The sequence below is a fragment of the Fringilla coelebs genome, assembly GCF_963513975.1.
Source record: "Fringilla coelebs genome assembly, chromosome: 18".
In the NCBI taxonomy this organism is placed as follows: Eukaryota; Metazoa; Chordata; class Aves; order Passeriformes; family Fringillidae; genus Fringilla; species Fringilla coelebs.
This window is the reverse complement of record NC_140044.1, coordinates 8,865,274-8,886,021: the sequence shown is the minus strand read 5'-3', so window position 1 is coordinate 8,886,021 and position 20,748 is coordinate 8,865,274. Positions and strand designations below refer to the sequence as shown.

General features: G+C 55.3%; 2 protein-coding genes across 2 annotated transcripts; both read right to left on the bottom strand.

Annotated features, from left to right (window-relative positions):
- Window positions 1–1,110: 1,110 nt before the first annotated feature.
- KCNK15 (potassium two pore domain channel subfamily K member 15) lies at window positions 1,111–5,699 on the bottom strand (the record flags this gene model as incomplete). The annotated part of the gene is made up of 2 exons (XM_084217702.1): window positions 5,408–5,699; window positions 1,111–2,024 (listed from the first exon to the last, which is right to left on the bottom strand). The coding sequence occupies exons 1-2, from the start codon at window positions 5,688–5,690 to the stop codon at window positions 1,111–1,113; spliced, it is 1,197 nt and encodes a 398-aa protein (XP_084073828.1). The 5' UTR covers window positions 5,691–5,699.
- Window positions 5,700–16,556: 10,857 nt separating this feature from the next.
- On the bottom strand, window positions 16,557–18,736 carry LOC311160912 (P2Y purinoceptor 1-like). Its single transcript, XM_084218062.1, has one exon. The coding sequence runs from the start codon at window positions 18,673–18,675 to the stop codon at window positions 17,623–17,625; it is 1,053 nt and encodes a 350-aa protein (XP_084074188.1). The 5' UTR covers window positions 18,676–18,736; the 3' UTR covers window positions 16,557–17,622.
- Window positions 18,737–20,748: the final 2,012 nt, after the last annotated feature.

The window sequence follows — 20,748 nt, the reverse complement described above, 5'->3', positions numbered from 1 at the left end:
CAGGTGTGGCTGTGCAGGTACCACATCCCACAGGGGGATGAACGTGGAGATGGGACCACCCCCACATCAGATAACCCCAGCAGCAACAAGCACAAGCCCCTGGGCTCACAGGGACTGGGAGGAGGCGAGGAGCCAGCACAGCTGCTGGGCTGCCAGGGGAGGAAAGGTGGGGAAGGAAGGGGTGATTTTAGCTAAGAAAAAAAAAATCTGCTTAGGACCAAGCCTGCAGTGCAGGTGACTGTAGTCCAGGAGGCTCTCCCTGGGGCTGCCCTTAGTACAGTCTGGGTTCAGCACAGAGGAGAGCTGGAGCTGGGCTGGACTGGACTGGAGGAGTTCAGCTTCCCCTAGGAATGGGGCACAGTGTCCCTCCAGCCATTTCAGCCAGGGGGACCTACCCATGGTGGGGAGGTAGAAGAGGCAAGGTGTGCTGGTGGGAAAGTGGGTGAGTGCATGTGCCTCCAGCTTCCAAAAGCACTGAGCCAGCCACAAACCTGAGCTCAGACCCAGAGGGCTGCTCACAGGAGATGAAGTTTCTCCATGAAGCTGTCCCCACGTGCTGAGCATCACAATTACAGCCCATTCTGTCCTGCCCACCTCTCCCTGCCCACCCACCAGCTGCAAACCTACTGTGTGGCACTGACTTACCTGCACCTGGTGCCAGGGGACAACTTGGTAGTCCCCAGCCTTGCAAGGCTTGCTCACCTACACTTTTGCTCACTCAGCAAATGCAACCCAGCCCATGGAGCAAGAGTCATGTGCTGGCAGCAGCCACAGCCGAGGCTCAGCAGGGTGGGAGGGCAGCAATGCAGCCTTTGGGGAGCAGGGAGGTGGGAGAGCAAACCTACAGCTTACAGCATCGGGGTGGGAGCAGGGGGCTCTTGCCAGTCCCAAATGTTTGAACCTACTTGGGAAGAAAAAGCAAAGAAAAACGAACAATGTCATTCAGTGCCTGCAAAAAAGGAATCATTATTTCCCAACAGGCTTTAGAGGCTCCTGCTGGGGGGGGGAGGGAGAGGAACAGAAGAAATGAGTAAGAAGAACCTGACGTCTCTGTTCTTAATTTATCACCATAGTAAGACTCGAGCGCCGAGCGCGGCCGGGCGCGCGCCCCTAGATGGATCTCCTCCGCAGCCGGGGGTGCTGCCGGCAGCGGGGGCTGCTGGAGGACAAAGTGCTGCCCGGGGAAGAGCCGGTCTGACCCCGCGTGCTCAGGGACACCTCGTCGATTTTGTAGGAGATGGAGTTGTAATACACAGGGTTGGTGTGGCAGCTCAGGGTCTCGGGGTGGGAGGGCGCCGGGCTGCCGCACACCTGGGGTCTGTAGCACAGGCACGTGCAGAAGGACGGCACCTCGGCCGCCGACACGGCCGACTGGCGCCGCTGCCTCTCGGCGTCCTCCTGCGCCAGCGGGATCAGGTTCATCTGGCTCGTCCTGTCCTCCGCAGGGAGAAAAATGGCATTGCTGCTGCGGCTGTCCTCTTTGGGCTTGAGGTGGATGTTGTTGTGGGCTCTCCTCAGCGAGGCTCGCTCTTCGGCGTCGCGCCGCTCGTCCTCCGAGTTCATGGTCAGGAACCGCAGCACCACCAGGTTGAGGAAGGCGCCGATGACGGTCAGGCCCACCAGGATGTACATGAAGCTGAAAGCCACGTACGGGGGCTTCTTCTGCAAAGCCTCGTTCTTCTGAAGAGCCACAAAGTCTCCGAAGCCAATAGTGGTCAAGGTTATGAAGCAGTAGTAGTAGGCATGGAAGAAAGTCCAGCCCTCGAAATAAGAGAAGGCTGCGGCGCCGATGCACAGGGTGCCCATGCAGGACAGAAAGCCCACCAGGACCATGTTCTCCATGGAGACATGGGTTGTCCTCATGCCCAAACACTTCTTGATCTTCTTGAGCAGTAGCCTCACGACAGTGTTCATGCGCTCCCCCAGGCTCTGGAACATGACCAGCGTCAGGGGGATGCCCAGGATGGCATAGAACATGCAGAAGACTTTGCCAGCGTCTGTGCCAGGAGCAGCGTGCCCATAACCTGTGAAGGACAGAGGGAAGAGGAAAGGTGGCACCAGGCCCTCCCTTCGGTTTCCAGCAAGGCTGCCCTGTGACCAAAAGGAGCAGTAGAAAAATGGGGGGAAGAATGGAACTCAATAACAGATCTGTAGGCAATGCTAATGGGGCTGTGGGATGCCCATCCTTTGGGATGATGGCACATTCCTGTAGGCAGAACCTCATTCGACCTCTAAAGAGAGAAGGTGACCTCCTGATAGCCCCCAGTGTCACAGAGGCCAAGAGGAGGCCTAGAGCTGGACTGGGCTCTGCAAGCCTCCTGCAGCTCAGGAATAATTCAGAGGCCAGAATGCTGTGCCAGGTGTGCAGGGTAACCTGAACCCCATGAGGGGGAACAGAGGCTCTACAAGATGCTGAGACCAACAGCACCAGATCACCCTGTGGGGAGGAGCACACCCAGCCAGGACCATCCACAACTGCCCTTGCAGGGGCATTGCCACCTCCCCTGTCACCTGCTCCTCCTCCCAAGCTGTCCAGTGTCACAGGCACATTTCAGTCTCATCTCCATGAGCACTTGCCGTGTGGCCTGTTGGACAGGAGCCAGAGCCTGTAACCCTGTGCTATAGGGACAGTCCCCACAGGAGCAGCTAAGTCTGGAGGGACTTCTGCAGACCCACTCCAGATTTACTCCAGTGTCACCAAGACTCAGACCTAAAGCACCACCAGCCTGTTGGGGAGGAGGGGCTGTGCTGGTTTAGATGCAGGGTACGGAGTATTTATGCCACCACAGCCCTGTCAGCCCTTTTCCTGGGGACAAGGAGCTCCAGGACAACAAGGTTCTCCTTGAACGCCTTCTGAGATTTAATTTCTCCACCTTGGCCCAAGTTTCAGAGCTGTGACTCAAGGACACACACAATTACACTGTGAGGCACAGTGAGGTATTCACTGCAATCTTCCGGGCTCCAGCGATTCCGTGCCCACCTCAATTACAGCAGCTGAGCAGAAATTGGTGGCCCCTGACCTCAGAGGATGAGTAACAAAATCAGTGCAAGGGAGTCACGTGGCGTGGGGAGTAACGGCATCCAAAGGCATCCAAAGGCATCTGAGCCTTTCTTTTGAGTTGTTTCTACAGGAAACTACCGGGGCCTGAAACTTCCCTTCTGAAAGTGCCTGCAGAACAGTGCCAGCTCCTTCCTGTGCTGCTGCCAGGCCTTCCACAAACAGCTGTTTGTATTTTCACTTTCTGCAGGAATTTGCATGACTTTTGCATGGAGAACAAGGGGGAAAATACCCTCTTGTTACCCCACACTCTTGTTTTAAGGGGTAGCTTGGCTTCACCTCAGTCCTTGCTGCCTGTGGATTTCCAGGATTCTTGGGGAAGGTGCTGCACCCACTGATGGAAGGACCAGAGGAGGATAATCATGTTATCCTGGGCTCCTGAGCACACCTCCTGCTCCAGGAAACTCCTGCATGGGACAGGGCTGAGGACAGCACTATCCTTCACCATGCTGTGCTCAGAACTGCCAGCAGGAAGCAAGGGACCAGCTTTTAATTGCTTCTCTGTTCACAAATTCACACAACAAGAAATGATGAATTTAATGCCTGCATGCCACATTTCATGAAATAGAGAGCAGACAGGAGACTGCAGTGGCAAAACCTCCCAGTCAGATCCAAGCTTAATAACTGAGTGCAATCACCAGGTCCCAGGCTACAAGATAATACAATGACAGCAATTGGGATGTAAAGATAATGATCCACAAGAGCAGTAAGTGGAAAAACAATTGTTATACCCTGAGAGACTGTTGAAGGAGTGTTTGACTGATGGTTTTGAAATGACAAAGGGAATTAGAAAGAGTAAACACAGCTACAACAACATTAAAACTGAGATTTGGAGCACAGCCTAATATAAAGAGATCTAACATGTCAGTGTTTGAGAAATATGGCACCTGAGCTGAAATTATTTATCACAGGGGGTGTGTGATAAGCACAGCCATTGTTTGCAACAGCCAACAGGAAAATCATGTAAATGAAGCTATAACCTGTCAGGTGATGATGGGGATTTTGCTGAAGCTGTTCATCTTTCCCTCCTGCTGGGGTCTGACCTGAACCATGCCCTGAGCCCACCATGGTTTGCTGCCCATGTGTGTTCCCAGCTGCACAAACCCCATACAGCGTCCCATGGGAGCACAGGGAGACCCCAGGCAAGGCCTGCAAGGAACCTGTCCCTCTTCCACCTCTTGTCCTCTGGTAACACAGTGCAGCTGATCCCACCAACCCTTGTCCTGAGGGATGATGCTTCCAGCTACCAGAGGTATTTCAACCATCCCAAGCCCTTTGGGAAGGCTGAAATCCTGTCCTGAAGAGCAGGAGGTGGCTGCTGGCCGTGCCAGGGCTGGATTTGGCCTCAGGATTCCTGCCTCCAAAACACATCTGCTGAAAACCCAGCACAAGCACAAGATCCCTGTCTACCCCCCCCCCGGGTGCATTAATTAATCAAAGTGGATTCATTAAACAATGCTCAACTCCCATGTGGCTAATCTCACCTAAATTAAGGCAACCCTCATTCAATTTAGTTTCATTCTCTTACAAAATTGAAGCGGACAAACCAAAGCACTGGGGTCTAGTATAGATAAGTGGGTCTACAGAGGAGTTTAATGTGATTCAATCACTCCCCTCCAAGCTGACACCCATGTCTCTGCAGGTTTCTGTGCAGGCAGAGCAGGGGGCAGTGGCTCATGGCTCTTGGCTCCGTGAAGCAGGTCTCACACAGCCAAGCATCCAGAATTTTGAGCCAGCAAAGAAGACAACAATTCCTGCCCAGTTCTTCACCCAGCTCACTGGCTAGAGCCAGCACAGGGGACAGACACGGCCTCTACCTCTGCCCTCCCACACCAACTTTGGCAGCTCCTGCTCCAAAGGTTCCCGCAGGAGCTCCCCAAGCCAAGCCGCTGCCTCCCTGGGACAATGTCGTGTCTTGTGGCCCCAGCCACAGCAGCACCCCCAGCACAGGGCGGCCCCAGCCTGCCCGTGGGTCACCTCGCCCACCACTGGGCACTGGGGTCCCACAGGGTCAGCTCAGGGATGGCCCGAAGAGATGTCCCAGCCTTGCGAGGGTGACACTTGCCTCTGCCCTGCGGGCACCCCCAGCCTGCCCTGGAGCTCCCGGGGGTGCTGGAGGTGTGGGGCTGGAGAAGGACGGGGTGCAGGGACATGGAGGGACATGGGATGCAGGGGCGTGGGGATGGAGGGACACGGAAGGCAGCGATGGAGGGACGCGCGGTGCAGGGAGGTTGGATGGAGGGACACGGAGTGCAGAGGTTCAGCGACGGAGGGAGGGAGGGAGGGAGGGAGGGAGGGAGGGAGGGAGGGAGGGATGCCGGGCGCGCCGGCCGGGCTGCCCGCACTCACCGATGGTGGTGATGACCGTGATGGCGAAGTAGAAGGAGCCGGCGAACTTCCACTGGCGACCGGCGCGGTGCGGCTCGGCCTGCAGCACCAGCCGCTCCAGCTCCCGGTAATCGTCGGCGGAGAAGCGGTACTTCCTCCGCAGCTCCCCGCGCTTCTGCTCCAGCAGCCGCTTGCGGCCGCTCTCCGCCTCCGACTCCAGCGCATCGAAGACCGCGGCGCCCACCAGCAGGTAGGAGAAGATGCAGAGGATGAGCGCGGCCGTGCGCAGGTTCTGCCGCTTCATGGCGAGGGGCGGCCGCCGTGCTCAGCCCGGGCTCCGCATGGCCCCGCCGCCGCCGCCCCCCGCCCGCCTCCCGCGCACCCCCGCGACCGCGCACCGCCCCCCGCGCAGCGCCCGCGCACCGCGCACCGCGCACCGCGCACGGCTCAGCCCGCACCGCGCACGGCTCAGCCCGCACCGCGCACCGCGCACCGAGCCCGGGCACCGCGCAGCGCCTCCTGCCTGCCCCGGCACCGCCTCCGCCTGCCCCGGCACCGGCTCCGGCGGGCTACGCACACCTAGGCTGGCTCCGGTGCGCCCCGAGCCCTCGCAGCCTGGCAGCCCCGGGCAGAGCACGGCTGCAGGTGAGCCCTAGAGAGGCCGTGGTTCAGTGACAGCAGTAACATCCCCGTTCCCCGAAGCTGCCCCTGGATTATCCCAGGCTGGAGGAGTTTCTTGTGCCTAAGCCCTCTTGGCCTGCCCTCCCAAAAGCAAGCGCCTTTGGGGCTGTGTGGCTGTCCTGAAGCACCCTGTGGTGTCATCCCTGTGCTATCATCCCTGCACAGGCAGCCCTGGCTCCTGCTGCTCTGCCCAGCTCTGTGCCACTTCACACCCATGGCACGGAGGAACACTGAGGTGTTACCTGTGCAATCCATTTGTGTTACCTGTGCAATCTATCTGTGTTATCTATCTGTGTTAACTGTTATCTATGTTATCTGTGTTACCTATCTGTGTTTTCAATCTGTTCTCTTATCTGTGTTATCTGTGTTATCTGTGCTGTGTTATCTATGTTAACTGTGTTAGCTGTGTTATCTGTGTTATCTATCTGTGTTATCAATCTGTGCTGTGTTATCTATGTTATCTGTGTTGTCCATCTGTGTTAGCTGTGTTATCTATTTGTGTTATCTGTGTTATTTGTCTATGTTATCTGTCTGCTTTATCTGTGTCATCCTTTTACCCAAGTGGTTACCAGAGCAGAGTCTGGCCTGCTATGTCCAGTGCTGTTTTAAGAGGGCAGAAAGGAAGAAAACCAGATTCAATGTTTCTGCTGCTTTCTTTGGCACATTGGTGGGAGGCTGCAGGCACAGGGGATGTGGGGTCTGTCCACCCAGTGCTGCTGTGGGGGGCAGTGAGCTCAGCCTCTCTGCATTGATGTGCTGTGGACAGCCCAGGTCAGCCCCAAGGAGCAGGGAAATTCGCTGTGGTAGGAGGCAGAGCCCACAAATTGAAGACCCTGTTTCTCATTCCTAGTTACCATAGCTTTTATGTAACTCCTATACTTCACTTTTAAAAATAGAAAGATACTTCTGAGTTGTGTGTTGCAGGCGATAGTATCTCTTTCAGGAAAATAAACTCTTCTTCTTTTGGCTGGGAATAAAACACACAAGTGAAAAAATCGACAAGGCTTACATCCCTCTTCATCCATCTTTCTTCTCTCTCTGGAGAGGAGAAGATGCTTTGGGATTTAGTTGCAGCAATGAAGGTTTGAACTGGACATACGAAAAACTTTTTAACCATGAAGACAGTGTATCACTGGAACAGACTGCTGGGGGAGATGATGGCACCCTGTCACTTGAGGAGTTTAAAAATAAGACAAGCAGATGTCTGGGTGTCTGCTGAAAATGCTCTGGGTGCAGTGGGTGCTCTCCTGAAGGAGGGGGTGACTCAGTGCTCTCCTAGAGCCCCTTCCATCCCTGTCCTCAGCATTCCCATGGCCAGCAAAGGGACACAGTGGCCTTTCCTACTGTAATTGTGAACTCTTTTTCACCCTGGCCACTTGCCACTTCCCTCCTCCTTGCTGAGCCTCCGTGCCAGCACCATTAGTGAAAGTTGTTATTGGAGAAAAAATAAACTCCAGCATCCATCAGGAGCAGCAAAGCTGTCGGAGTGCTGCTTGACATCTCAGGGCTTGCAGCCTCCTAAATCATGGGGCAGAGCCTCTGCTGGAGGAATGTGTCTGCTTTGTGTTCTCAGCCCTGCTAACAGGGCCTGGGATGCTGTCAAACCTCCAGCCCCAGACACGTGTGGGGGCCTCCTGCTCATGAAGATGCGCTTCACCTGGTGCTGGTAATTTTTTCCACTGGTCAGCAATGACTTCCCACCTTGGAGGCAGGAGCCAGAGCTGCTAACTGAGCTTCTATTGCTTCCATTACAGAGGAAGGAGATCTTATGATGATTGCACCTCTAGGTGCCTGTCACACATCTTTTAGGAGGGGTTCTGGGGCCTCCAGTGCCTTGCAGATCCAATTCTGGGGTCCCTGGATGGTATTTGATGCTGTAGCCTGTTATTGAAAGGCAGCTGCTCTGTGCAGATGTTGGGCCATTGTAGGCTGCAGCATGGAAACCCCTGGGAGATGCTCTCCACTGGGTGACTGACAATAGGCACAAGGGAGCAGCATCAATCTCAGCTGATTATTAACTAAACCCTACAGTTTGTTTCCAGACCTGTGTTTGTGATGAGAGCCAGCAGTGCTCTGGCAGAGGTGGTACAGCATGCCTTTCCCAAGGTGCTGCCTACACAGAGAGGGGTCTGTGGGTGGCATTTCCCCCTCTGTGGGCTGGGGACACTGGGGACAGGAGGAGCATCTCTGCTGCCACAGTATGAGCAGCTCTCAGTGCTTCCTTCTGCTAGCCCTGTCCTCTTTGTGGCTCGTGGTGGGCTGCCCTTCAAGGTACTCTCCTGGCCCCAAAAGAAATCTTTACCTTGCAGTGTCTTGGGACACGGGTGTCCCCTCAGGATGGCCTTTCCCTGCTGCCCTGGGAGTTACAGAGATTGGGACGTCACTGATTTCTCCTTTTGGGGCTTGCTTTGACCTCTTACATCAGAGGCCCCAGTAGAATAAATGCTGCTCAGCAGGAAAAAGGGCAGCAGGATCCATCTCCTAATGAGAACCCCCCAGTAACAAGCCAGGACTGTGCTTGGAGTGGGAGTGGAGGCTTCAAAATTCAGGCTGGATTCAGCCTGCTCTGCCTCTCACTGCTCACAAACTGCTTTTTCCTGCCTGCAGCGATCACAGGGATGTGTGACACCAAACTGTGTCAGATGGCTGTTGTGGAGGGCCATCCTGTCCTGTTCTCCTGAGGTACAGGAAAGTTTCACACTTTCCTGCTGGGAATCCATGAGCTCAACCTTTGTGCTTCCCTGGACTTCACTCTGCTTGAGGAAGGTCAAGCTGGAGCCGTGGGTTCAGGGCAGGCAAGATAATGTACTTTATCATTGATTTTCAGTGAGAAGTTGCATTATGAGATTAAATGTCTCATTTTTATTGCATGGGGAGGCAAAGGAAAAGCAGGAGCTCTGAAAATAAAGCCTAAGCCCAAGTGCTGTGTTTGTGTGGGGAGGTGCTTGTGACTGGCAGTGAACGTGCCTTTTTCCCAATCCTTTGGAGGTGAACTTTGAGAAGCTGCTTCCTCTGAGGCTGGTAAACAAAGTCAAACCTCATCTGTGTTTAAACCAGTGCCTAATTAATGTGTCTAATTGGCCCACGTCTACTAATTCCAGGCTGGCAGGGAGTTTATTAAAAAGCTTTTCTAGTTCTAATGGATTGAAATAAGCAAAGCTGCTTAGCAGTCTCAGATGAAAAGCACTAAACAGGGACCAGTTGTGTGGGTCTGCTTGAGTCAATCCCCAACCCCACCAGGTGTCAGCCCCTTCCCTGGTCTCAGCTGCAAGGTGCTCCACCTCTCTGAGGGCTTGGGGAGCATCCTGATGTACTCTGCTTCTTTTGGTTATTTTTAAACACCAAATTGATGTTTTTGTTTGCTTTAGTACAAGCACCAGCTATTCTAGCTTTAATGCCATAAATACTTAGATTATAGATAGCCTGGCAAAGCCACAGGGGATTTCTAAAGCAATGGATTAGTTAATTTCCAGAAAGTATTAGGTATCACAGTATGAATAACAACCAGCTGCAGCTGCCCAGGTGATGTCCTTAAGCCACAGCAGACTCCAGGCTCAGCTGGGCTGCTCCCAGCCAGGCATCCCCATGAGCTGGGCACAGGGAGAGATCCCTCCTCTCTGCAGGCAGGGCCATGGCAATGCCCTCCTCTGCAGACACAGCACCCTGACTGGATCCAGGCTGGATGTAGTGTTTGCTTCTGTCCCATGACTCCACAAATCATCCTGTAAAACATCCTCCTGCGTGCTGGGGCTGCCTCAGAGCTGTCCTTTGGCCATGCTCAGAGTTACTGCAGGCTCAGGAACCTCACAGCTTTCCCTGGGCTCTGAGAATTCCTGCCGCCTCCTTCCTGGGCTCTTTGTAGCTTGGATGGCCGCAGGCACTTTGCTCTGCATTGTGATGTGGAAGCTCAGCAAGAGAACTAATGGAGCATTGGATATAAACTGGTTGTAAATGCAGATTGCCAGATTGCCTCCATGTGCTCTCCCATGGATGTGACTTCCAGGTTCCCAGCCCCAGAGCACTGGACACAGTTCCGCCTTACCCAGTCCCAGCCATGATAAAGCTCATCATGCCACCTCCTAATAGCCCAGAACTCATTGGGAAGCCTTTCCCAACCACCACCTTTCCTACCCAAAATGGGGTCTGTGAGGGGACACACAGCCCCATCCTCCCACCCCGCTCCCCCCAGCAGCCTGATCTGCCAGTGGTTGTACACAAAGCAGACCTGGGCTGGAAATGCTGACAGTATTCTTGAGAGTTTATGGTCACAAACTCTATTTTCAGCCTAATAAGGTTTTTATATGCTTGGAAAGCTGTCAGTTGAACATCAGCCAGGCACAAAGTACCTGCCATAAAGCACCTGGACCACAACCAAATGGGAAAGGTGCTGCTCTGCTTTAGCAAGTTCTTGATCTTGGATGCTTTAGTTCGGTTCATTTATTTTGTTTGAGGATCTTGGCTTTAATTATAAAATAATAAGACAAAATCATAATGCCTCCATTTAAAAATCTGTAGAAATATTTGCTGAGAGCCTGTTAAATCAAAGCTGTCTGCCAGTTGGGATTGGGGTTTGGGGCTGGGAGGCTCTGTGGTGCTGCCGCCGGTGCCAGAGTGGAACAGCCACTGCCAGGAGACCCTGGATCCCTGGGATGAAGGAGAGAGGCTTTGGGAGTGTGTCTGGACAAGGCTCCTGCTCCTGGGCGAGGTGAGTCGGGAACTGAGCTGCCGTGGCCACCAGCACAGCCTCATCACAGGAGCACGGCCCGGGGAGAGCAGGGCCGAGCCGGCCGTGCCTCTGCTCCCAGCACGGGGCAGCATCGCGGTGCTATAAATGACTGCCCCGCAAGCACAGCCCGTGGCACCGCCAGCAGGGTCAGGGCTGGGGAACAAAGGCTCTGGGAAGGAATTACAAATATGTGAGGCTCTTCTGGAGGGTTCCCGGTGACAGCTTTGCCCCTGTCCTAGGAGGCACGGCAGCACGGCTCCGCAGGGATGGGAAAGGTCCTGGACAGCTTCAGGGATCCTGTGGGACGCCCCAGGGAGAGGGATGGGCTCTGCCATGCTGGGTGCCATGCGGGGAGCGCTGGGCGCCCTCAGTGCAGTGGGGTCTGTCCGCATGCTGGGTGTGCTCAGCTCAGGGGTGTCTGTCTGTCCGCATGCTGGGTGTGCTCAGCTCAGGGGTGTCTGCCCGCATGCTGGGTGCGGTGAGTGCAGGGGTGTCTGTCTGTCCGCACGCTGGGTGCGCTCAGCTCAGCGGTGTCTGTCTGTCCACACGCTGGGTGCGCTCAGCTCAGGGGTGTCTGTCTGTCCGCACGCTGGGTGCGCTCAGCTCAGGGGTGTCTGTCTGTCCGCACGCTGGGTGCGCTCAGCTCAGGGGTGTCTGCCCGCACGCTGGGTGCGGTGAGTGCAGGGGTGTCTGCCCACATGCTCGGTATGCTGTGGGGTGTCTGCCCGCACGCTGGGTGTGCTCAGGGGTGTCTGCCCGCAAACCGGGTGTGCTCAGCGGGTCCTCCCCACCCTACGGCACCGCCCTTCCCCACCGGGGCTGGCGGGGCAGGAGGCAGCGCCTGTGCCTGCCCGGCTGTGCCCCAGGCAGGGTCGGAGGTGGGTGGGTCCCGCGGGGGAGCTGAGCCCCGCTCCGGGCCGTGCGGGGCCGTGCGGGGCCGGGGCGCTGCCGCAGTCCCGGCTGCGGCCCCCGGAGCTCCGCTTCCCGGGCAGACAGTTTACAGCAAATGGCTCCTTTCGATGCTAAAAATAACCTGCTAGAAAACAAATCTGCCCCACGACTTCAACTGGAGAAAAGTGCATTTATTAGTAAAACTCAAGATGTCCTTTCTTGTTTTTTTCTGTAGAACCGGTGCTGAGAGGTTGATTGAGCTTTCCAGCCAGGCACCGGCTTCTTTCAATGCAGGGTTTGATTCCTCCCAGCTTCATTTTTCTTTCCCTGCTAGCGATGCTCCATGGCTGGTCCCACACTCCACTGGCCAGAACAGCTCTGGGTTTGGGGCCACAAGCGATTTCCCAGCCAAGGGAGCTGTAAATGCCCTGTGAAAGTGTTCCTGCTGCCCATGCCTGAGAGCACAGCAGGTTCCCAGTGGGGAATGAGCAGAACAAAATGAAATATCTGTTTTCTCTTGCAGTGTAAGCACCGTTTTAGGGACTTGTTTTCTTTCTCCACCTTAAAACTGCAGATTTTAATAAGTCTTGTTTATATACAAAGAGTTTCCAGCTGTTTCTCTCCAGGCTTTTCTCTGGAAGGACTAATTGGGGAGATAAGACAGATCCTCTCTGCATTGCAAATGCAAAAATATCCCTGTGTTTGCTTGGCCCAGCTGCTTGTCCCCTGCTCCAGCCCTGGCCCTTTCTTTCCAGCCATGCTCAGGGGCTGTGTGTTGTCCCTGGGACACAGCAAACGGTGGCACAGGAATCACTGCTGTTCCAGGCACTGAGACACCAGATCTGCCATGAATCTGTTAGAGGGAATTAAATTAACAATAGACTTTTTTTGGAGGCAGGCAAACCACCTGAGATAAATGGAGAAATAAACCAGAAGCTTCTCTGTGATCTGAAACATTTAACTGACTTTTAGGTCCTTTGTGTGAGCGTCTCTTGAGGCAGGAGCTGAGGTGCTGAGCAGTGACAGGAGGTGATGCTCTGGGTATCCCTGGGACATCTCCCCACAGGCTCAGGGCAAGGCCATTTGGGGGTTTCTGGCTTGAGAACCACGTGGGAACAGCCCCCTTTCTGGAGGCAGCGAGAACCTCCCCCAGGCTGGCATTGGCAGGAGTGGCTGCAAGTCCAGCACTCATCCCTGTGCTCAGCCTTTGGGGAGGATGTGTCCTGTACTCCCAGCCGAGTCTGCTGCTGTGTCCATGAGCCACCCTCTGCTTCTACATGCCCCACTGCAAAGGAAAATAAAGTTTCAGCTTGTGCAGCCCCTTTGCCTCGCTGTGGCCCTTGTGCTGCTGGTGTCTGCCCTGGGGCACCCTGCCAGGGCTTTTCCCACATTCCAGCTCAGTGCAGTGGGATAGTGGCTACAGGAATGCATCTGTTGTTTCAGCTTTGCACGCAGCAAGTTTCTTTCCACCAACAGCCTGGAGGAAGCTGCAGCATCTCCTGATGGGTAGTGCAGACCTGCTAGGGTCTTGGATAACCCCAGGCTCATGGATGAGCTGCATCCCAAAGGAACTGCATCCCCATCTCCTCTGGGCTCTCAGCATGGCCCTGTGTGACCAGCACTACATGCTTTCAAAGGGGAGTTTGTGCCTCCAAACCAAGTAACACTTCACTCAGTGAGAATTCCTGGCTCTTGGCACCCCCATCAGTGAACTGCCCCTGAGCTCTCCTCTGTGCCAGCAGCTCCCCATTGCCATGGGACTGTCTCCCCACTGCCTGGACTGGACACACAGGGGTTCTGCAGGGTGGGCTGTGCTGGTAGGAGCAGACTGGGAGCTGTGGTGGGTGGCCCTTACCACCTCTGCTGAGCACAGAGGTGCACCTCTGCACCTCCACATGTGAGCAAAGGCAGCCAGGACAGAGTTAATCTGTCTCCTGACCTTGGATGTCCTGAACACAGCACGGAAGCAGCCTCTCCAAGGAGGAGCTGTGGTGCCGTTGGAAAGCCTGGGAGCTCTCTGATGCTCCTTAGGGTAAACTTTTTGCCCATAAGCCCAAACAAGCAGAAGAATTTCACGCTGGCTGGGCAGTGCGTTGGCACGAAGGGCTCTTCAGGGAGCCAGATCGGATCTGAGTGTCTCCTGTTCATGACAGAACGGAGGTGTTGGGCAAAATTCAAATGATAGCTTCCTCCCAGGATGCTGAGGAGGCAGCACGGGTCGTGGTGCACCGAGCATCTCCTGGGGCTTTCTCACTGCCCCGCTCCTGTGCTGGCGCCTGCCTCGAGCAGCGATCCGGGGCAAGGAGCTCTTGCTGCGGGGGGGATATTTAAAGGAACGGCGTAAAAAATGCCACAACTCTTTTAAACCCGGGCTGGGCGAGTCCTCCAGGACAATCGGTGCCCGCAGGGTGCAGCCGCAGTCGCTGTGTAGCGCACATACAAATGCGTGCGGGGCTGGGAGCGGCGCCGCGGCCGGAGCTGCCGTGCGCTCCTCGCCCTCCCGCTGCCCGGGTCCGCGCAGCACGGCATCACCTATTTATAACTGCAGGCACCGCAGGAGTGCCACTGGACTGATGGCTTCACACAGGCACGCTAAGTGTTGTTGTATTTCTGTGATTTGCTCTCTTCTGCACAAGCTGTTGGTCCCTCGTATGCCAAAGCGCTCCGTGTGGTATAGACAAAGACTCAGCTTTTTCTCTTTTATTAAAATATTCACCAACAGCACCCCAGTGGCAGGTATATTTACCATTTTCCCCAGCTCACCTGGATAATTGCATCTACTATTCCTTCCCAGTCTGATCGATACCCTTGGTAAATAAGATAACCTGTCAGGTCTGTTGTCACTGCAGCCAAAGGTACTTTAGCAATGAAATGGTTTTGCTGAAGAAATAAATGGCTCTCACGGAACCTGAGGATGCTGTGACCTTTCATTAGTGACCTGAGTGACTCATCCCTTTTTGTGTGCACACTGCAGCCTCCACCAGTGCCTGGAGCAATGGGGAGCCAAATCCTGTGGCAGCCTCCTGCTCTGGCTGCTTCTCCTCCAGCCTCACACATGCTCTTCCCACCTCACCTGGGCCCGAGGGCTCTCACGTTATGGCCATGGCCTGTTTGTCCAGCAGGGACCTGTGCACCATCCCAGTGCCACAGTGATGTCCCCAGCACCCCCAGCTCCCATCCCTCAGCTCCTCTCTCTTGGGCTTGGAAGTCTCTGACACAAAGTCATGAGCCCACATTCTCAGCACAGAGCAGCCAACCCACACTCGTTCAGCAATCAGGGCTCCACTGGCCATACCAACACCCCTGAACTGAGTCAGAGCCAGATTTTAGCTAATGTGTGCAAAATGAAATAAAGAATTAATCAGAGTTGGGTTCTATGCATTTAGATGTTGCTGATAGCAATATTTTCTTCTTGTAGAGTGTTTTGCATGCCAAAAAAAAAAAAAAAAAAGCGGTTCTGCATTTTGGAGGAAAAGAGTGGTTGTACATCTGTGCATCTGTATGTGTGCCTGTTATTTCTGCCTCACTGGCTTCCCTGGGCTGTCAGCTCCAAAGTTCTCTGTAACATAACAAACCTTGACTGCGTTTGCAACATATCCTCAACCGAGAGCGGTTTATTTAATGAAGCAAGAAATGCTGCCAAATTTCCAGGCTTGATCCTGATCCCATTAGTGTCAGGAGGAGAATTCCCACCATGTTTGATTTATTGGTTGGGTCTAATCTTGATAAAGGAGTAAAAAATCTGCTTTTAGCTTGATTTTGCAGACAAGACCATTTCTCCATGCTGCTGCACCAGAGAGGCTGTGGGAAGAGCAGAGGGTGCAGGTGGGATTCCTCTCACTTGCTTTTAGATATCTTCAGAGTCTGGTAACAGATAGCCAAGGGAGGGAAAGGGGAATGTTCAGCTGGCCATAAGGCAGGAGCCCAAAAGGGGTGATGATTCAGGAGGTAACCATGGCACAGCTTCTCCAGTGACACCAGCCCCTTCCTGCCAGCAGCAAATGCTTGTGTGTGGCCCTGCCAGTGTCTGGCAGAGAGCTGGGAGAAAGGGAAGAACAATTATGATGGCTCCCTGCCTTCCCTGCCTGTTTACTCACTCCCAAAAGTTGTTCCCATGCCACAGGTGGGAACTGGGGCAGGCTGGGTGCTGCCCTGGTTGCTCCAGGCACAATCCCACCCTCTGGTTCCAGGGATAAAGAGCCCTGGGAGGTTTTGAGGGGGGAGCTGTAGCATCTTAGACAGGATCCATGTGTGAAGACGGACAGCTTTCAGAGGCGTGGGTGTTTTTTGAGGGAAGGAGAAGAGTTCAGAGCTCTGGAGAAGCCCAGATCTGGAGCATGTGTGCAAGGAGCAGGGACCAGGTCTGGTCCTCATGTCTCAATCTTCCTACTGCAGTCAGGGATCTCATTGGTGAATTTATGCTTTATCTTTGGTTTTCCTCTGGATGAGGTGGGAGCTAGACATTTCAGGCTCTGCTGGACCCCTGAGTGGTGCTGAGCAGACTCCTCAGTGTGTGCCTGTCACAGGTCACTCCCCACCGTCTGGCTGCAGTTTTCTGTCTGCAGAGCACTGGGAAGATCATCACCCCTCCCTGAGCAGGCAGGCCCCTGCTCCAACCCGCAGGCCAGCTGGCTCCCAGGCTCCCATAAAGCTTTAAAAGAAGGCAGACGACTCACAAGTGAAAGCATGAGGTGTTTATTTGCACTGCAGACATATTAACTGCACTGAAAGCCAGCTGTGCTCCCTCCTCTGCCCAGCCAAGGTGGGTCTGGGTGAGGAACGGCTGACAGAGATAAATGTCAGGAAAAGAGCGCAACATCCGTCCCTGGGCCAGTGCTTTCCCAGAAAGGGCTGATTTTAACTCACAGTCCACTTCCTTCAGCTGGGCTCCAAAAGCTGCTGCTGCTGCAAATCACATTATTGAATTGAAGTGTTTGAGCTGGTTGTAGTGGGTAACACCGAGATCAAAAACGAAAATACTGCTCGGGTGCCTCTGCTCATCTTAACAGCAGAGATCTGTCACCCCTGGTGATGGTAGATCTCGCTATCACATCCTGCCTTCACAAGCCTTCATGCCAGTGCTGCTTCTCTTTTTATTTGCACATCTAATTTTTACAAGTCGTATCTAATGCCCTCTCAAGGCTGGATGCAAGATGCAAGCACCCACCTGAAAATTTGCAAACCCTCCTGGCATTTTCCTGCTGAAAGCAGGAGTTCAGGCTACTGCAGTTATTCACCTTCCAAAATAAAACCCCAACCAATAACCTCCAAAAACTTTAAAATGCCCTTTTTTTAGTTCTGCTATGTGCTCTTCCAAAAGAGAGGGAGTGATGCCAAAAATGTCTTGTTCTTCTGCAAAGGAGGTGGGCAGTAAAGGATCCCACAGATCCTGAAACAGCTCAATCACCCAGGAACTGTCACAGCTTAGTAATGTACTTAGAACCTGATTTTTAAATGAATATTTCCATTTACAAAGCTCTTCCTGCGCTGCAAAAATTTGTCCTCTCAGCTGTTCTGTCCTTAGGTGAAAGAGGGAATGCTGTCTCAAACCCATGTACAGTAGAGAGGATGCAGTGGAGGGACAAGATGTCACTCCCTCCATCCCTCAGTCCCTGAGGAGCTGGGAAGCAAGGGGATGTTAACCAGCTCAGCCTGCTGCAGCAGAGGCTGGAGGGAAATACTTTGGACTGGAGCAAACATGATCATCTCTTTCCATCTCCAGGCGTGCTGTAGGCAAAACGGTCGGGTTGAGTAGTTTTGCTTCTGGAATCTGGTCCCAGTTTTCTCTCAGATGCTGACGGTCCTGCCTGTCCCTTGTGCGCACAAAGCCCGTGATGCTGCTGTCACCATCGCTGCAAAGCAGGCGTCAAGGTGGGGGCTGTCCCCAGGGAGGTGCCAAGCACAAGCTGATGTAGCAGAAGCAGGGGTGTCAGGTACCTCAGAGCTCATTAAAAGCCTCCCCCTTACAAAGAACATCGTTCCTCTTCTTCTCAGCTGCCTGGCCAGAGGTTTTGCTCCGGAAGGGTGGCCTCAGACACTGTCTGGCACTTTGGGTGATGGTTCTCACTCGTGACCTCCAGTCTTTGCTGGTGATCACATAGAGCAGGGGGTTGAGGGCACTGTTGAGGCTGGCCAGGCCCCGAGTCACCTGGTAGGAAACGTAGACGTCCTTTGAAGCCTGTGTGCAGGACCCTTGTGGCCGCCAGCGAAAAAACAAGTTGAGGTTTCTGAAGATGTGGTAGGGGAGGAAGCAGATGGAAAAGAGAACCATGACGAGAATCACCAGTGCGATGCTTCTCCTCCTGAGGCTGGCGTCCACGCTGTCATTCCTGCAGAGCACGAACACCACGTGGCAGTAGCAGCCGATGATGATGAGGAACGGGATGACAAAGCCAGTCACGGTGACGGCAAAGGTGTAGGGCAAGTAAACATCCAGGTGCTCCTGTCCCGTGGTGTCGTGGCACTGCGTCCTGTTGCCGTCTGCCTTGCTGAAGGCGAGGTCGGGAGCGATCTGTGCGATGACCCACAGCCAGACTGCCACGCTGAGCCACACGGAGGAGGTGGCACCCCGGCACCTGCCCCGCGCCTTCAGAGGGTGCACGATGCCCAGGTAGCGGTGGATGCTGATGCAGCTGAGGAAGCCGATGCTGGCGTAGAGGTTGAGGTGGAAGAGGCTGCGGGTGAGGCGGCACCAGGGCTGCCCGAAGATCCAGACTCTGCCTTGGCGGTAGTAGCTGACGAGGAAGGGCAGTGTGCTGACGTAGAGCAGGTCAGCCAGCCCCAGGTTGCCCACCAGCAGGCTGAGGGGCTGGCGGGCACCATCGCGGGGACCCGTGCAGAGGTGCCAGAGCCCCAGCCCGTTCCCCAGCAGCCCCAGAGGGATCACGGTCAGGTACACGGCGGGCAGGAAGCGCTGGGCGAAGGCGGAATCCACGGGGCAAGGAGCCCGAGTGCCATTGCCGGGCCACGCGGAGAGAGCGTCCGCGGCCATGGGGCGCTGCGGCTGCCGTGCCCGGCTGGCGGAGCGGCAGCGCCGTGTCCTCCGGCACAGGCTGAGGCTTCCCTCAACTCTCCGCTCCTGCTGAGCCCGGCCTGGGACTTGAGGGCTCTGGACTTTCCCCGGGACACGGGGAGGATGTGCCGAGAGCAGCCTCAGCGGAGCGGCTTCCGCCACTCCCCCGGCGCCTCCCCCAGCCCACTCGGAGCCGGGGTCACGCAGCCCCCCGGCTGCTTTGGGTGCTGGGAGTGCCCGGAGGGAGCAGGATGCAGGGGGGCGGCAGAGGGATGCCTTAGGAGAAGAGCCAAAGCTTTCAGCCTGTTTCGGTTCTGTCCCACTCGCGGTCAGGAGAAACCTCTCAGTTTTCCGCATTGGGGGCTGGAAGCCTGCGCCCCATGAGCCGCCCTCCCTGCCATTCCTGACAGCCTTTCTCCTGGCTGCGACGCTCAGAAACACCGGGAGCAGAGATAGAGAGGACAAGGGCAGTGTTCCACGGGGCTCATGCTGCCATCGCCGGTGCCGCAGGCAGAGCCAGCAGGCAGAGATGCACCAGGCTGTGTGCCCCCAGCACAGGCAGAGTGAGCCCTGCGCAAGGGCTGCCCCCTCCCTGCAGCTGCTCCTGCTGCCTACTTCCATCTCCCTCCCCAAGCACAAAAACCCTTTCCCCCTTCCTCCTTGGAGCGCACCAGACCCGTGCAGGGAGGACATGAGACGGGCTGAGCCCTTCCTTTCCTGTCACAGGAGATACCCAGAAAATGCGAAACTGGGGCAAGGGCTAAAAGCAGCGAGTCCAAAGCAGACCCCGAGGAAGGGCAGCCCCGATCGCATTGCTGAGCAGCTGCTGCGGATAAACGGGGGCAAAAGTCACTTGGATCTGCAGGCGCGGAAGTTGGCGGGGAAGCAATGTGCAGGGCGAAAGGTTTCCCCTGATAAGCCATTTCGACCTTGGGGAAACGACTTCAGGCGAAAGGCTAGGCTCCGGAGCGACCGCGTCCGTTGGCTTTCCGGGAATTGAATCCGGGCAGGGTTGGGAGGAGGCTGGTATCTCCTCAGCCAGTGGGGAGGAAGAGGAGGAGGAGGGAAGGCGAGTCCTGCCCAGCCGTCCCGACTCGCGTCCATCCCTCCTCGGGAGCGGCCGGACCACGCTCGGGCACGGCAGCTCGGGACACGGTGGTCCGGCCCAGGGCGCAGATGGGGTGGGGGTTAGCTGCGTGTTGAGGTACCAGCGTGTTTTTTGACTTCAGAAAGCGCTTGCTGGAGCAGATAAGCGATAGGAAACATTGTGTGTTATTTCCTGCCTGTAAAATAAAATCTCACCACTACGGGTGTGCCGCCAAACAGATGAAGTGTGGAAGCTGTTTCCTTGTGGGGAAGATGTGGCTTTTCTGCGGTTTGCAGAGGCTCTGGTGAATCTGTGCCGCTGGAATTACAGCAGCAGAGGGGGTCCATGGGGGTGCACCCCTCAGGGAAGTGACTCCGTCCTGCCCTGCTCCTTCCCCTTCACCTCTGTGCACCTCAGCTGCTCCTGCAGCCTGGGCTTGGGGTGGCACTTGCAGAACAACTTTGTGGAGGTGTGGAAGGGCAGCGAGAGGAAAGGAACAGTTCCCTTTGTCCCAGAGTATCAACCTTTGGGCAAACTGAGGCAGAGGCAGCAGCTGGCTGGGAGGGTTTCAGTGATTGTGGGAAGGCTCGTGAGCTGCTCTCAGCAATGAAGGCAGAGCTTTCCCTGTCTGAGAATGAAAGCTTGGCGCTGGTGCCTCCTGCCGTGGGAAGAGACAAGCAGGGCAGGGCACGGGGAGCTCTGCCCATGAATGGCTGGAGCCCCATGCCCTCCACATCTCCTGTTCCCTGGACCCTTTGGAGGCACAACCACAGAGCTTTTCTCTTGTGCCTGCCTCCTGTGTGTTTTAGGTGTTCACTTGACCCATGGTTTCACTCACACTGCCAGCTCTGCCCAAACATCCTGCATGAGGATGCTCCCCTCTGGCTCCTGGCTCTGGCAGGCAACAGCAGTGCTGATGTCAGGATGAGAACACAGGGCCAAGACAGCTCCTGCAAACACATAAC

What these genes read in the sequence shown, in the direction of transcription:
- LOC311160912 (XM_084218062.1), bottom strand. Translation starts at nt 18,675, where the DNA reads ATGGCCGCGGACGCTCTCTCCGCGTGGCCCGGCAATGGCACTCGGGCT.